Source organism: Thalassophryne amazonica, chromosome 2, assembly GCF_902500255.1.
Source record: "Thalassophryne amazonica chromosome 2, fThaAma1.1, whole genome shotgun sequence".
Taxonomy (NCBI): domain Eukaryota; kingdom Metazoa; phylum Chordata; class Actinopteri; order Batrachoidiformes; family Batrachoididae; genus Thalassophryne; species Thalassophryne amazonica.
The window spans coordinates 131,072,046-131,090,044 of record NC_047104.1 but is presented as its reverse complement, the minus strand read 5'-3'; the positions used below and the strand labels follow the sequence as shown (position 1 = coordinate 131,090,044).

At 40.1% G+C, this 17,999-nt stretch overlaps 1 protein-coding gene across 3 annotated transcripts in view; it reads left to right on the top strand.

Moving 5' to 3' along the window:
- The first annotated feature begins 1,107 nt into the window (after positions 1-1,107).
- The window catches only part of prc1b (protein regulator of cytokinesis 1b), a 36,858-nt gene continuing 19,966 nt past the window's right edge, over positions 1,108-17,999 (top strand). For all 3 annotated transcript variants that reach the window (XM_034193374.1, XM_034193355.1, XM_034193365.1), the window contains exons 1-3: positions 1,108-1,233; positions 1,407-1,539; positions 10,050-10,172. In XM_034193374.1, the coding sequence (XP_034049265.1) occupies positions 1,214-1,233; positions 1,407-1,539; positions 10,050-10,172 (276 nt within the window). In that variant the 5' untranslated portion in view covers positions 1,108-1,213. The remainder of the gene's footprint in view (positions 1,234-1,406; positions 1,540-10,049; positions 10,173-17,999) is intronic.

Genomic DNA, 17,999 nt, shown 5'->3' with positions numbered 1-17,999 from the left:
CACTTCCCATAGTGTGTACGTACAAGTGAGGCCAACTGCAGCTGTTTAGGAATAAAAAAAGAAACAACTCTTATCTTTAATGTGTCTGTTTTAACAAAAACATAGGGGATGTATAACAATTTAGATATGATATTTAGATAGGAAAAATACTTAAAAAGGGTTAAACTCAAGATAAAACAATTTAAAAGTAGTTTCAAATAGAGCAAATAGTTGCGCCTCACTACCACCAGGTGGCTCGGATTGAACACATACAGCTCCATGATTGAACATAAACATTAAAAACATTTTGGTGAAATAAAACGTTTTATTTCTGTTACATATATATATATATATATATATATATATATATATATATATATATATATATATATATATATATATATATATATATATATATATATAATGTGTGTGTATGTGTGTGTGTATCTTAAATATGTGAGTTTGTTTTTCAACCAGTGTTCAAGCTGTTGGGCTTCAGCAATCGTTAAAAGAAGCTCCGACAAGTTTAAAGTTTAAAATTGTCTAAAAATTTTGATTCGTGATGTTTTTCATTCATATTTTAATGTTCAGTCTATAGAATTAATAATTAAATCGTCTTAGATCCAATACGTTAATGGTTAAAGAGGTCATATTTATGACAAATCACCACAATTTGATGTGTTTGATATTTAATCCGATTTTGAAATATTTTCACATTTTCCTTTTTTCCAGTCATGACCCCTTTAAGATGTTATATATCTTGAACGGAAAAGTCAGTTTCTCCAAAAACATTCAGCATCAGTTCTCTCCGATCCAGTGTATTAAATCTGGTACGACTTAGTATTTTTTATTTTATTTGTATATTTTTAGTTTTATGCATAACAACGACGCCATTGATGCGACCGTTGCCACAGAAAGTCATTTTTTGCGCTACACCCACTGAAACTAGAGCGAGGCGTTTGTTTTATTTCACAGTATATTCAGAGGCGGGCGGTTCCTCTTTTTGGCCACAGTTTCTGTCCCATGATCCTGTCGATGGGCGGGGTAGTTTATAGCACAACAACCGTACCCTTAGAACGAGCCAATCAGATTGTTGTTGCCACGCTTTTCAAATTGTGCACTAACGGACTCTTTGCAGAAAGAGACGCAGTACAGGGGACGTTCCGTGGCTTGTTTAACTTTTAGACCTGCTGAATTTATTCACGAAAAATCACGGCAATTTTGGTCTTCAGTGATGATGATGATGAGGAGGAGGTATGAATGAAAGAAATTATTGCTGCTGTTATGATTTTTGAAGTGACAGTAGCGTTAAGTGTTAGCTGGGCTAGCCGCTCGCTAATTCTTAGTGACGAGAAGGAAAAGTTGCGTTTTGTTGGATGGTTTTAGTAACCGGTGCTGGGGAAATGTTTGTCTGTGCGTGCTTGTAGTGAAGTGCTCGCGGCAGAGGCTGTGTCATGCCTGAATAAAGCGCTGTGCCATCTGAAGGATATTTGGGAGGAGATCGGTATCCTGGAGGACCAAAGACTTCAGAGAACAAATGTGGTCAAAAATCACATTAAGGTGAGTAACCATTCGCAGGCCCTCAACCCTGACCCACTATTCAGTTTATAATGTGCTTAATACGCTCACTGATCACTTCATTCGGTGCAGGTGTCACACTGGTGTCATCGCTGTGCTGGATGCGTACTTTCATGTGTGCCTCTGCCCTAATCATTACTCAAACCTGAATATATTGGCAGAATCAGACAACAGACTCACTACGTCCATCACATAATCATCATCATCATAACTGACTTACTTGTAATGTTTAAGAATAAAGTAATGTTGCCTAAAACCCAGGAGCTTCATACACTACATACGTAACTTTTCTTTTGTATGTATCAAATTGGTATTTTCATATTGTTGGTGTTCGTTTGATTCAGCTGCACCTCGTCGCCAAACTCACCGAGATGGGACAAGTCACGATAGTAATAGGACAAGTGGGTCTCATTCTACTTGTCCTATAGGAGAAATCCCTGAAATGACCCACAGATATATTGGTCAGGCTGTATTTGCACGCCATTACACCACCAGCAGTAGCCGGAATTGTTGCCATGAGGCAGGATGGATTCCTGCATTCATGTTGTTTGTGGCAAATTATGACCACCTGCATGTCACAACAGAAATCGAAACTCATCAGACCAGGCATGAGGCAACACCCCCCCCCCCCCCCACCTCAATATTTTCTTGTCCACAGTTGGTGAGTCTTTGCCCACTGTAGCTGCACTTTCCTTTTCTCAGCCAACAGGACTGACGCTCTGATTTTCTGCTGCTGTACTCCATGTGTTTCAAGATTTTGATTTGTTGTTGTTGCAGTTATTCAGAGCTATGATGCATGCTTTTGTTGTAACAAGGGATTATTTGCATTACTTGCTGGTGTCAGCTCAAACCAGTCAGACTATTTTCCTTTGACCTTTGCCATCAACGAGTCATTTTCACCTAAAGAACCACACCCATTTTCTGTACATGTGCAATATTTTTACATTTAAGTCGCAGTAGATTACTATGTTTTTTCTAAACCACTGGAGCTAGAGAGCCAGAGCCCATCTCAGCTTTCATTGGGAGATGAGACAAGGTACGCCATGGACATTCCTCCATTCTATTGCAGGGGACAGTGTAAGAATCAATCCATCTCATGGCTTTTGTCAGCACACCACCTCCGAAACTGTATGGATTTCAGTGAAACTTTAGCTAATTGCTTGTACACTGTAACACTCGAGTTAGTTGAACTCAAACATTTGAGGAAACCGACTGCTTTACACCATTTGTTTGCCAAATTAAATAAAATCATTTTCTAAAATTTAATTGTTAGTTTTACTAAGTTAACAATTTATAGTTAATTAGACTTATATAAATGTAGTTAGTTTTTTGATTAAAAAAAGACACAAATTTCTGCCTAAAAAAATTTGCATTACGTTTTGGATTAGATTTTTTTTTTGTTTGGTTTTTTTTTGATGCATTCTTTGGATTACTTGTTGAGTCTGTGTTTTGTTATGACTCTGCCCATTCACTCCCCTCGGGACACGAACTCACGCTTTCCGGCATGGAAGTCGGACTCTATAACCAGAAGGCTATAAACACCAGGGCTCTGGCCTTGTGACCAGAGGATTCTTTTGAGCTGTTGGGAGTGAGGTTTGCTAATTACATATGCACAGCGACACCTGCTGGCCTCCGTTACATAAACTCAATTAAAATCAGTGAATGTAATGCACTGGAAATATATCACCAACACTTAAATACCCCAAAACTTTAAATGCACTTAAAGGAACTGAGTTGTTATGATGACAATTCATTTTTGAGTTAGTTTAATTAATGGAAATGAGTGATTCAAACTTTTTTCAAAGTTTGAGTTACATTAACTTAATTATTGTATTAAGATGGCGTGTTTGGTTTAACAGTGTAGCACACCATATGAAGATGTACATGAAAACAATTTTGGTCCAATATCTTAAAAGGGGAGTTCATTTGTTTAATAAATTGTAGCTGTCATTTACAATAAGAGGTTGACCAGTTCAGGTGTTTAAAAAAAAAAAAAGATTTACCATCACTGTTTATATAATACACTCAAACAACTAGTACAGCAGAGTGGGGTGTCATTTTGTGAGTTTGCTCCCAGATCTGTAGTTGTTTTAATGAGCAGTAGAACAGGGATAGGAGTGCATTATTATACAAATAATGAATGTTTGAGTGCAATGATAAGAATATTTCATGAGGTCAAAGATGGATGTTCCTTCCATGAGGTGAATGAAATATTTCCACTGAACAAATGAAAAATATTATTTTATGTACCAGCTAAAATGAATCCTTGTCACTTGCTATTTTATTAATTTATAAAAGGGAATTGCATTTTGGTGTGTGCATCAGTGGTCCTTTGATGTCAACAGTTTCTAAGCAGTCCAACACGAATTTTAAATAGCAGTCCTATCCAAAATTGTTCAGTCAACTTACAAATACAGTCAGACAATTCAAAAACAATCCTGACAATGTAGTCCATACTAGCTTATGCCATACATTGTGTATAGACTGCTGTCTGTTTTTCTCAGTCCACTGAAAAATCACGACAGCAATGCATCAAACTCTTCATTTGACAGCGATTCCAGACGTCCCAGCGAATGCTGCAAATGCTTCCAGATGGCTTACAGTGCACTGGATTTGTTTTTTGTGTTTAGAAGAATGAGCAGCATAAATAAGCTCCCACTATGTTTGTTTTTAAGATAACGCTGTTGCTGGTAGCATGAGAGCGTGCGGTGGTTGGGGCATGCAGTAGCACGAATACTAGTACCAACATTGCACGTTGAATAGCGCTACAATTGCATGATAAATGGAACACAACAGCAAATGGTATGAATAATCCATGTCACGTGACATACAAGTCACCAATCAAATGACAAGGATCTGTTCAGGCATTATATGAAAGTGTTTATTTCTTCCTACTCCCTTTTGAGCATTGTTTATTGGTTGCATATTTTTCTTGTGGATTTTTTTTTTCTTTTTCTGTTTACTTTGTTCAAAAAAAAAAAAAAAAAAATATATATATATATATATAAATAAACAGGTGTACTTAATAAAGTGGGTGGTGACTAGTGTGTAATGTCTACATTCTTGCCTCACAGCAAGAATGTCACACATCGAGTTCAACCAAAGTTCCAGTTCCTTTCTGTGTGAGGTTTGCATGTTTTCCATGGGTTTCCAGTTACGACTTTTTCTTGCCATCCAAATATCAAAATGACAGTTGGCACTGTGTAAAAACATTCAACCGCTTTACCAAATTAGAACAGTTCCTAGTCTGTCGAACCTGATTCATCTCTGCAATGCACCGATGAATCAGGTTTGACAGATGTACAGGAACTACTTTTATAGACTGCTAATTACAGTGCTTCTGCTGTTGTCTTTATAGTTCAGTCACATCTAATTTATATCTGTATATTAGTGTCTTTGCTTACAGTTGAGAGCTAGTGATCTTTAGGAAAGATTTATGGGAATATTGGAAAATAATAAAAAAAGAAGCTTGTATGGGATCTGTGGTGGTTGTTGCTTAATGCATAAATGCATTGGAATCTTTTCTGGGAGAGGTGTGTTTCTCTTCACTGCTTTGGCCACCTCACATATTATGAATTTGCCAGTTGTCTTTATTTTCAAACTATAGTAAATGTAATATCATTACTTGTTTTTAAAAGAACTTTAAAAATGGCCAATGAGGGCGCTTCCCTGACACCCAGAAGCAAACTGTTTCACAGTCTGGGAGCAACCACAGAGAAAGCTCTGTCCCCTCTGAGCTTTCTCTTTGACCTAGGCACTTGCAGGAGCAGCTGGTCAGCCGACCTGATGGAGCGACTAGGTGCATAAGGCTGAAGAAGCCCAGAGAGGTTCAATGGAGCTAGACCATGGAGGGACTTAAAAACAACCATAAGAATTTTAAAATGGACCCTAAAATTAACCGGTAACCAGTGAAGTGCGGCCAAGACAGGAGTCATATGCGCCCTCCTCTGAGCCCCTGTCAAAAGCCATGCCGCAGCATTCTGGACCAACTGCAGTTGGGAGAGAAGTGACTGATTTACTCCAACATAGCGCAAATTGCAGTAATCCAGACGAGCTGATACAAAAGCATGAATGACCAATTCGAAATGTTGCCTGGAAAGAAAAGGTTTCAGTTTTGCCAAGCGCCGCAAATGATAAAAAAAACAATTTCACCACTGCTGCAGTTTGGCTGTCCAGTTTAGTTAACCATCCATCTTAAAACCAAGATTAAGAATAACCGATTTAAAATGTGCTTCCAGGGGTCCCAAATCGACAGAGGACTCACAAAGACTACTAGGTCCAGAAACCGCCACCTCTGTTTTTTCATTAAAACTTAGAAAATTCCAGGCAAGCCAGGTTTTAATATATTCTAAACACACCAGGATCTGTTTCAATGACTGACCATCCCTCTGAGTCACAGGCAAATAAATCTAGCAATCATCTGCATAACAGTGTGTGACCGTAGGACCTTTGTGGCCAGGACGGCGGTGGGATTGAACCCTGGAGGGCTCGCACTAAAGACCATTCCTCTACCAGGTCAGCCAAGGGGGAATTCCCCATTAGCCAAGCTAGCGGGAATGTCTTTTCAATCAGGACCCAGGACCTTCATCCTGCTACAAATGGAATAAAATCTTGTCTTCTAAAAATAGTCCCCAGAGTCAATAAATAGAACAGCAAGGGCACCAAATTAGAGCCCTGTAGGACTACAACAGATTCGAAGCCACCGACATTTCGCAGAAAACATTCTGTCTGTCAGATAGGACGGGAACCACTCAAGCACAGTACCATCAATGCCCACTAAGTAATGTAGTCAAGATAGTAAAATACCTTGGTCAAGCGTATCAAAAGCAGCCGTTAAATCGAACAAAACCAAGATAAGAGTTCCCAGCGTCACATGCGAGAAAAATGTCATTAAAAACCTTAAGTAATGCAAACTCTGTGCTATGAAATGGCTTAAAACCTGACTGAAACTGTTCCAAAATACCATTTTCATAAAAACAAAAATTTGATTAATTGACAATTTTTTCTAAAACCTTCTTTAGAAAAAGCAGTTTCGAAATGAGCCTATAATTAGCAAAACCGTGTGATCAAGACCAGTTTTTTTTTTTTTTTTGCAGCAGGCTGGATCACAGCATGTTTAAATTTTGCTGGAACCACCCCGGAAGACAAACTACGATTTTAAAATAGCCAGCACTGGTTGTCTGATACACAACAAGATTTCTTTAAAAAAATCGTGGGGAGACAGGATCATAAAGAACCAGATTTGATGTGCCCTACTACATCCTCTAAAAATGAAAAGGTCAGAAATTCAAACTGAATAAAAGTGACAGGACAAGAAACAAAGGCCAAAGGGTCAGAAGCAGGAACTAAGAAGCTGTAATGTTATGAAATTTCTTCCGGGAAAAAAAGCAGGCAAAATTGTTGCACGTATCTGGAGAGGTGTCCAAACATACATTGGGCCTCATGTATCAATGTTGCGCACTTGTGGCATAAATTTACGGCGTAAACTTGAAATACACCAAAGTCGCCGTGACACGTATCAAGCAGTGCGCACCTGCCCATTTCTGGCGTACGCCTGACGTGATCTTGATAAATGCGGCGGGTGGAAACGATCGTAATTATAATAAACATGTCCATAAATATTCAGACTCCGCTTCAGACACACCCTCATTTTACGACATGGAAGCCGGAAAGACGGCAATGAAAAAGAACTCCATCAATCACGACGCGTGCCAATAGAGAGTCAAAAACGGCTGTCGTATCAGTTGTTTTGTAGTATATAATCAATAAAGTGTTACAGTGGTCCCTCATTAATCGCTGGAGTTACGTTCTAAAAAATAGCCCGAAATACGCGAAACCGCAGCGTTAGGCAGCGTTATTTTTTACAATTATAATAAACGTTTCAAAACTGTAAAACCCCTCACTACAGTTTATACACTTTCTCAATCAGGCATGAACATTTTCTCACTTTTCTCTCGTGTGTAAACACTCTCAAAGTTCAAACCTTAGTAGGAAAATACAACTCCTGGCAAAAATTATGGAATCACCGGCCTCAGAGGATGTTCATTCAGTTGTTTAATTTTGTAGAAAAAAAGCAGATCACAGACATGACACAAAACTAAAGTCATTTCAAATGGCAAACACTACAAGAAATCAAGAAAAAAAGATTGTGGCAGTCAGTAACGGTTACTTTTTTAGGCCAAGCAGAGGAAAAAAATATGGAATCACTCAATTCTGAGGAAAAAATTATGGAATCACCCTGTAAATTTTCATCCCCCAAATTAACACCTGCATCAAATCAGATCTGCTCGTTGACATTGACCCTATGCCATGACATTGACCCTATGTGTCTTTTTGCAAGGAATGTGTTTGCAGTTTTTGCTCTATGGCAAGATGCATTATCATCTTGAAAAATGATTTCATCATCCCCAAACATCCTTTCAATTGTCCAAAATATCAACATAAACTTGTGCATTTATTGATGATGTAATGACAGCCATCTCCCCAGTGCCTTTACCTGACATGCAGCCCCATATCATCAATGACTGTGGAAATTTACATGTTCTCTTCAGGCAGTCATCTTTATAAATCTCATTGGAAAGGCACCAAACAAAAGTTCCAGCATCATCACCTTGCCCAATGCAGATTTGAGATTCATCACTGAATATGACTTTCATCCACAGTCCACAATTGCTTTTTCTTAGCCCATTGTAACCTTGTTTTTTTCTGTTTAGGTGTTAATGATGCCTTTCGTTAGCTTTTCTGTATGTAAATCCCATTTCCTTTAGGCGGTTTCTTACAGTTCGGTCACAGACGTTGACTCGTTTCCTCCCATTCGTTCCTCATTTGTTTTGTTGTACATTTTTCGATTTTTGAGTAAGTTTTCTGTCTTGACGCTTTGTCTTCCTTGGTCTACCAGTATGTTTGCCTTTAACAACCTTCCCATGTTGTTTGTATTTGGTCCAGAGTTTAGACACAGCTGGACTGTGAACAACCAACATCTTTTGCAACATTGCGTGATGATTTACCCTCTTTTACGAGTTTGATAATCTTCTCCTTTGTTTCAATTGACATCTCTCGTGTTGGAGCCATGATTCATGTCAGTCCACTTGGTGCAACAGCTCTCCGTGTGTTCACTCCTTTTTAGATGCAGACTAACGAGCAGATCTGATATGATGCAGGTGTTAGTTTTGGGGATGAAAATTTACAGGGTGATTCCATAATTTTTTCCTCAGAACTGAGTGATTCCATATTTTTTTTCCTCTGCTTGGTCTAAAAAAGTAACCGTTACTGACTGCCACAATCTTTTTTTTCTTGATTTCTTATAGTGTTTCTTAAAGCCAGAAAGTTGCCATTTGAAATGACTTTAGTTTTGTGTCATGTCTGTGATCTGCTTTTTTTCTACAAAATTAAACAACTGAATGAACATCCTCAGAGGCCGGTGATTCCATAATTTTTGCCAGGGGTTGTAATACCAAACTGTTTTCAGGCCCAAACATTTGTTTGAGCGTACACCCCGTTTTTTGGCGTACACCCTATATACGCTCAAATATCGCCGTACGCAACGTTGATACATGAGGCCCATTCTGTGCAGTGTCTAATACAGAATCAATGATCTTAAAACACGTGGGTTGTGAGCATGAGAGGGAATAATATTTTCCTTCTTGCCTCCTTTACTGTGATCTGAGAACAGTGCCAACAGTTTTTTAAGGTTTGAAAAGAGTCCTGTAGTCTGTCCTTTTTCCACTTCTGCTCGGCTCTGCGACATTTCCTCCTGGCCCCAGGACATCCGTCATTTAACCAAGGCTCAGGATTAGCCATGGATCGCTGAGTCTTAAATGGAGCCACCGAATCCAAAATGGTTTGACAAGACAAATACAACCAGGAAACAAGCTCTTGTATATCACCATCAGAAACTTCAAAAGAAGTGCATAACTGCTGAAAGGCCGCAGAAAACTGAGCAGCAGTGGAGGAGTTCATTGTAGCCTTTACCAAATAAATAGAAAATAAAACAGGAAAGTGATCACAAATTTCCAGATCAGTTACCGACAGACCAGAGGAAAGGACCAGATCCAGCGTGTGGGATCAATTACAGACTGAACCAAATTAAAAGAATCAACAAGACTTAAAAAGTCTCTCACCTGTGGCCGATCAGGGCAACACACATGAATATTAAAATCTCCCATAATTCAATTGAACGTGTAGGAGAAACTTGTGACTATCAATTACCTTTCTTGCCTTTTTATAGACTAAATCATGTTTGACAGTTTAATTGATAACAGTGATTCGTGGTAGCCTCTCTAGACAGATCTGATGCAAACTTGACATGTCTGACTTCAATGGTTTCAAAGGATTTGTTAAATTATATAGTAGAATACCAGGTTTTTGCAGTTTGATCAGTCATGAGTGCAAGTAAATAAGATTGGCTGATCGACCAGTGTTTTTAAAATGTCAGATAATGATTTCCAGTATCACCTAATACACTTGAATGTGTTGCTTTTATTATGTATCAGAGCTTACTAGATATGATGATTAAAGAAGAGGAGATGCTGAAGCAGAGGCTCCAAAGCAGCATTCAAGCATGTCGACCAGAAATGGAGAAACTCTGCCTGGAACTTCAGCTTCCTGTGTTTGAGGTGACTATAATGGAATGGACTTCTATTTAATGTTTATATGGCTTTGCATTTTGTGTGTGTGTGTGTCTCTCACACTTATTTATTTTTCATATATATAATTACTTTACTAGATATTTCATCACGGTAGATTGCATGCATCATAAACAAACAACTAGTTTAACAGAGTACAGGGTTTTGTTTGGTGAGCTTGAACCTAGTTGTCTAGTTTAATAACGGCTGCAACACACTTGTCAGAGAATGCCTTCCCAGGATGCACCTGGGACAAAGAACATCTCTCAACAATATTTATATTTGGCTTTCCATTTTTAGTTGTAGTGGAACAGGTAACTGTAACAATAATTCATTTCTGGAAACAAGCACCAAAACTGGCACACACTCCTTAGACATTAGTCTTTTGAAAAAACTGATTGGCCACTTAAATTTTCAATAGGCATCCAGGTAGGGGTCAATTGAAGAATTACACAAGTTCAAAATTAAAAGATACTCCAATCATATTGAAGACTATACCACATTACTTGTTTGAGCTTAAGTATTCCAAAAAGGTATAATTTGGACCATCTGTGACTGAATGTTATGGGCTGAAAACCCCAAGAATAGTGACAAAGATCAACTTCAGTTTGTACTGGTGTCAAAAGTTAAGTTTGCTCTAATTTTGGAAAAGTGATGCAAATTATTGATTTAAATAGTAGTTTGCTCCATGTGTCATGCTTAGTTATGTTACGGAGTAACATTTCACATGTCATAGAATCCAATGGACATCAACATTGACATTTATTTTGCAAACGAAGCATTCAACAGTCAAAACTATTCCATTTGTTAATCCTATTAGCTAAACCAATAATTTGCACCTTTTAACAAAACTGGAGCAACTTTAACTTTTGACCGCTGTACAAACAAAAATTGACCGTTCACCATTCTTGCTGTTTTTACCCCATAACATTCAGACATAGTCCAAACCTTTTTGGAATACTTATGATCAGACAAATAATGTGATTTAGTTTTCAATGATTGGAGCATCTCTTCATTTTGAACCCGTATAATTCTTCAATTGACCCCTACCTGGCTGCCTACTGAAAATTAATGTGGCCAATCGTTTTTATTCCCCCAAGAGTAAAGTCTAAAGGTGCGTTTACACATAACCAAGACGTGTTACGAATGTCATTTTTCTGTCATTCGTGACATTCTTAATGTGACTTAATGCATATGAATAGGTTTCTTAATAGTGCGTGTTGGTGCGTGATATTGATATTTGTGGAGCATGTTTTTGCCTGTCAAAAAATCTTCCACGAATGTCACACACCACCCTCATTTCGTCTCACGTCGTGGAGGTCGCAACTGAGCGTATTGATCCGTCTTGATGAGTATTGATCCTTAATAGAACGTGACAACGTTCGTAGTGGTTTCTGTGATGGTTCTTGGAGCCCAAACTGTTACGCGTTATTACGAAGTGACATGGAAACTGGCAAGTTTTGACACGACTTGTAACATGGCGTCAAATTTCACTGCGCGCCACGATGAATCCGTTTTGTCACGTGCGCACAATTAAACTCGGCTCCAAATGTCATTCCACAGTTCCTGCTGAAGCTCCTCAGGATGCTCCTGCAGGTGTTCCACCTGCTGTTGTAACCGATGAGAGAACGAGTCTGAGCAACCAGAGGAGCGAGAGGAGACTCACGTGCAGCCAGACATCTTTGCACCTCCTCCAGTCCAGTGGAGCAAGAAGCGCGCACACACAATTAAACCCTACTGCATCGCATTCAGTTTGATTGCTGACACCAAGTTGGCTAAAAGTCTAATTTCAGTGCTCTTCAGCGCGCTCCTGCAGGTGTTCCACCTGCTGCATGTGCCTGATGTTTGGGAAAATGGGCGAGACGAGAGCTGCGTGAAGACATGTGGCTCTGTTCGTCTCCTCCTCCTCTCTGCGCCACTCCATGGTACAGAGCCCAACTACGCATACAGTCACAATGTTCTGAAAAACCGGAGCGATCGTAATTGGTTGGATGAATATGGGTGTGTGTGTGGAGACAATTCACCTCGTTCACAGAACTTAACGATGCGCTGTTACGCGCAATAGCGCGCAACAACGCGGAACACTATTCTGACCGTGCGTAATGGTTCCTGATGATTCTCCAGCAACACGTGCCATTAATCGTAACGTGTGGTAACAGGTTGCAGCATTTCCTGAGGACACCTGACGCTTCTGCCCACATTTGTGACCAGTGGCCAAGAATGTGTACTTAGTGGCATTCGTGACTTATGTGTAAACGCAGCATAAGGAGTATTTGTGCCGAATTTGGTGCTTGTTTCACCGTTCAAGATTCCTCTGTAAATATTATCTGCTGCATTATTGCACAAGTATTTCTAATTGAGCTCACTGGCAAACCTGGTATAAAAGTGACTGAAGACTGTCCTGTGACTGTCCCTGTGCTGCTGTAACATTGTAAATTTCCCCATGGTGGGACTGTTAAAGGATTATTAAAGCTTTTGTTGTGATTTGGTGCTTTATAAGCTGGTTGTTAAATTACCTTATTACTGTGCGTCCAGAAAGTATTCACAGCGCTAAAATTTTCAACATTTTATGTTACAGCTTTATTCCAGAATGGAGTAAGTTCACCCCCCCCCCCCCAAAAAAAATATACTCAGAATACCTCTTAATGACAACACAAAAAAGTTTGAAAGTATTGCAAATTTATTTAAAAAAAAAAAAAAAAAAAAATCACATGTACATAAGTATTCACACCCAGTACTTTGTTGATGCACCTTTGGCAGCAATTACAGCCTCAAGTCTTTTTGAATATGATGCCACAAGTTCAGCACACCTATCTATCTGCAGTTTTGGCCATTCCTCTTTGCAACATGTCTCAAGCTCCATCAGGTTGGATGGGGAGCGTCTGTACACAGCCACTTTCAGATCTCTCCAGAGATGTTCAATCGGATTTAGGTCTGGGCTCTGGCTGGGCCACTCAAGGACATTCACAGAGTTGTTCTGAAGCCACTCCTTTGATATCTTGGCTGTGTGCTTAGGATCATTGTCCTGCTGAAAGATGAACTGTTGCCCCAGTTTGAGGTCAAGAGCGCTCTGGAGGAGGTTTTCATCCAGGATGTCTCTATACATTGCTGCATTCATTTTTCCCTCAATCCTGACTAGTCTCCCAGTTCCTGCCGCTGAAAAACATCCCCACAGCATGATGCTGTCATCATCATGCTTCAGTGTAGGGAAGGCGCCTGGTTTCCTCCAAACATGACGCCTGGCATTCACACCAAAGAGTTCAATCTTTGTCTCACCAGACCAGAGAATTTTGTTTCTCATGGTCGGAGAGTCCTCCAGGTGTCTTCTGGCAAACTCCAGGCGGGCTGCCATGTGCCTTTCACGAAGGAGTAGCTTCCGTCTGGCCACTATACCATACAGACCTGACTGGTGAATTACTGCAGAGATGGCTGTCCTCCTGGAAGGTTCTCCTCTCTCCACAGAGGAATGCTGGATCTCTGACAGAGTGACCATCGGGTTCTTGATCACCTCCCCGACTAAGGCCCTTCTCCCCTGGTCGCTCAGTTTAGACGGGCGTCCAGCTCTAGGAAGAGTCTTGGTGGATCCATACTTCTTCCATTTACGGATGATCGAGGCCACTGTGCTCATTGGGACATTCAAAGCAGCAGAAATGTTTCTGTAACCTTCCCCAGATTTGTGCCTCGAGACAATATTGTCTCGGAGGTCTATAGACAATTCCTTTGACTTCATGCTTGAAATCTGGAGAGTAGCAAGATGGCGCCGTTGTATGTAGCTTGCCGTCTGCACCCACTGAATTTTGTCGTACAGAATGTGTCACGCTTCTGGTATATGATCGCCAGACTATCAAAACGTTTCCGTTTTTGTGGAAAACCTGGCTATCCTTGGCTCTGGGTGACATTCAAAGACTCCGCCGCCTTTCTTGGGGTCTGTATCTGCTTAACTACGCCGGCCGCTCTGCGAGTTCCCTCGGAGTTATCGCCACAAAAGACGCGGTAAGCGAGGAGTCCGTGTTCGGCTCGGAGCGTTACCTGGCTTAGTCCTTCACACACTTTATTGGCCGGATTCTTGACGCCGTATGGCTACTACGACGTGCGGCGCTCCCTGGCGTTTAGCTGTCGGTGGCTCCAGTCGGCTGTCGAAACGCCAGGTTTCCACTCCCTCATCGTCGGCCTATGAGACTCTGCAGACGTGGCTGCGTGCGGGGAACCACCACCCGCTCAGGCTTTTCTCCCAGCAGACTGACGGTCGGACGTCCAGTTCGTCGTAGTCTTCTTCTTCTTTCGTATTCAATGGCGGATGGCACTATCTTAAGGTGTATCTACCGCCACCTACCGGGCTGGTAAGTGATCGCTGAGATTTTACAAAAGTTTAGATCCTGGCAGCTATAGTCGTTTGTTTAGATGTGATGAATTGATCCAGTGTCCTTTAGCTATTTAAATAATTCTTTTTGCACGATGTTTGATTGGTTTTGCAGCAGATTTCCAAGGGACATGTTCTTAATCTCTCTACACAGTATCATAGACAGTCTCCTCCATTGCTTAATATAAGCCTCACACTCTAAGAGCATGATGAACAGTTTCTATTTGATCACAGTTAGGTCAGGCTCCTGTTGGGTGTTTATACACCCTTAGAGTGTTATTAAGACCTGTGTGCCCTATCTTGAGACGGGCCAAGATTAATTCCTCTTTTCTGCTTCCAGCCACATTTATTCTACCTAAAACATCTTTGTGGATTTGATATAAGTGCCTTCCTGTATCATGCTTGTCCCATAACTTTTTCTTCAATACAAGTCTTTCCTTTGAACTTAAGGGAATTTCCCAATCAATTCTTTCCATTCTTAACAATTGTTTGCCCAGGATGTCAACGTTGTCATTTCCTTCAATTGCTACATAGGTCGGTACCCAGAGGAAGTACAAAGAAACTTCCTTTTTTATCCATATCAAGTAATAAATCTTGTATATCAAATATGTACTGCAAGACTTCCCTTATTTAATACTCAGGAGAGCTGCTTGACTATCAGAGCCAACCACTAACTTCTGTGACAGGTTTTCTTCAACCCAGTTAAAGGCCATTAAGATAGTACTCAGCTCGGTAGAATAAACAGAAAGATGATCAGATGTTCTTCTCTTAATACTGATTTTTATACTCCGGGATGAAAATTGCAGAGCCACTGCGGCCACTAACTGCTGGGTCTTTAGAGCCATCATTGGTGGTTTGCAAACCGACACGGTGCATTACTGCCACCAACTGTTAGCGTGTGGAACATGAGCAGAGTCAGATGTGTGTTATAGTAATGAGGAAATGGGGAGATAAAGGGAGGGGGAAAATTAATAGTAGTAAAAAAGTGGAGGGAATTACACTGTAATATATTCTGTTGAATAACCCTGTTCCCTTTAAATATGCAATTGCATGCCTCCGAGCTGGTGGTGTAAATGTAGAAAAAGAAAGTAATCCCTCGACTGGTCTGTCCTTGTGCTCTGACGTCGTCTAGTGGAATTCTTTGTCTGTTATAAGCTTGCCACTCCAAAAAGATGTGCTCAACAGTCTCCCTTCTGCTGCCTCTCAAACAGACCGGTTTCATGTTTTCCAGTGATGGAGAGTATGATTTTTAAACCTGTGATTAGTTCTTACCTGTCTCCTTGATCCAACATGTCCCTTAATTTTTTTGTGAAAAACCAAACCTTACATTCCCTGTCCCATTTGTTTTTCCATTCTTTGTTCATTTCTGTCTTGATGGATTTTGACTTCAGATTTACAATGGAATGTTGATCTGTATTTCTGATTTCAGAGCTGCTTTTACCAGCTGATCTACTGCTTCGCTGCCCTCGATTTCAGAATAAGATGAACCCACATGAAATGTACTTAAACACTGTGTTGTTGTAGTTTAAATCAGCTTTGAAGAATTTCATTGTATATCTCTGGCCTGCAAATCATGACTGACAAAAGTAAGTTGACAGTTGTGACTAGACTGGAGCAGCGCAGTATTTAAATGTCCGGAAGTGAGCCGGAAGGCATGATGATCACGTGATATCAGCGTAGCTGTGAAACCGAAACGGCGACTTTTTGTTGCCCATAAATTATGTTTGACAGTTGAAGTTCAGAGTTTGTACATATTAATTCACATTCTTGGTGTTTATGGAAAACCCATCATCATGAGAATGGAGGGTTCTGCTGCTCTGTGCTTTAAATACATTTGACAGCAGCAAGGAACATTAATTATATTACCTATAATTTTATTTATTTATTTTTCCTTTGAGACCATTGTGTTTGGACATTCTGGTGTGCCGAATATTGTACTGTCAAACTTTGGTGTTCTGGGTAATTATTTAAATCCAGCTGTCAAGAATTTGGGAATGATATTTGACAGCTGTTTGAGGTTTGATAAACTATTGTCAAAGCAATTTTTTTTTTTTTTTTTCCAGCTATATCTTCTGGGTAAAGCCTTTTCTCATGTAGACGTGATCTTGAGATACAGATTCTTTGTTATTGCAATGTGTACAATGAAAGGGTGAGAGGGTACAAGATGGCCATTCATGCTTTCATCACCTCCAGACTTGATTACTGTAATTCACTTTGTTTGTATTAACCAGTCTCTTCTTGCACGCCTCCAGCTTGTGCAAAATGTCGTTGCTCGTCTTTTAACAAACACTTCCAGACGTGAGCGTATTACACGTGTACTTTGCTCACTTCACTGGCTTCTAGATCATTTTAGAATTCATTTTGTTTGTAAAGCTATTAATGGTCTTGCGCTATCGTACTTGAAATTTTAACTCTCTGCACTTACAGTAGGACTTTAAAGCATTTGGTCAGCTTTAGATGTTCCAAGGTCAAAATCCAAAATCTGGGGTGATTTATGCACCGTTTCTGTATTGCTGTGACACGTTTTGTTTTGTTTTGTTTTTATGTGCCTTTTTCAGTCTGCTGTATATTTATTATTTTTGTGAAGTCTTGACTTTTTTGATTTTATTGTAAAATACTTTGGATACCATCTGCCTGCTGTAAAGGGCTATAGAAATAAATGTTGACTGATGCTTGGTTTGTGCTTTGACATGCACTGTCAACTGTGGGACCTTATATGTGTGTGTGTATATATGTGTGTATATGTGTATATATATATATATATATATATATATATATGTGTGTCAATTGTCTTCCGGGGGCCAGAGCAGGCGACATTGAAGGAAACTTGAAATTGCTGGCTAAGGCTAAGCGTAAATTTGGTAAGATTGTAATTCACGTCGGCAGTAATGACACTCGGTTACGCCAATCGGAGGTCACTAAAATTAACATTAAATCGGTGTGTAACTTTGCAAAAACAATGTCGGACTCTGTTGTTTTCTCTGGGCCCCTCCCCAATCAGACCGGGAGTGACATGTTTAGCCGCATGTTCTCCTTGAATTGCTGGCTGTCTGAGTGGTGTCCAAAAAATGAGGTGGGCTTCATAGATAATTGGCAAAGCTTCTGGGGAAAACCTGGTCTTGTTAGGAGAGACGGCATCCATCCCACTTTGGATGGAGCAGCTCTCATTTCTAGAAATCTGGCCAATTTTCTTGGATCCTCCAAACTGTGACTGTCCAGCGTTGGGACCAGGAGGCAGAGCTGTGGTCTTATACACCTCTCTGCAGCTTCTCTCCCCCTGCCATCCCCTCATTACCCCATCCCCGTAGAGACGGTGCCTGCTCCCAGACCACCAATAACCAGCAAAAATCTATTTAAGCATAAAAATTCAAAAAGAAAAAATAATATAGCACCTTCAACTGCACCACAGACTAAAACAGTTAAATGTGGTCTATTAAACATTAGGTCTCTCTCTTCTA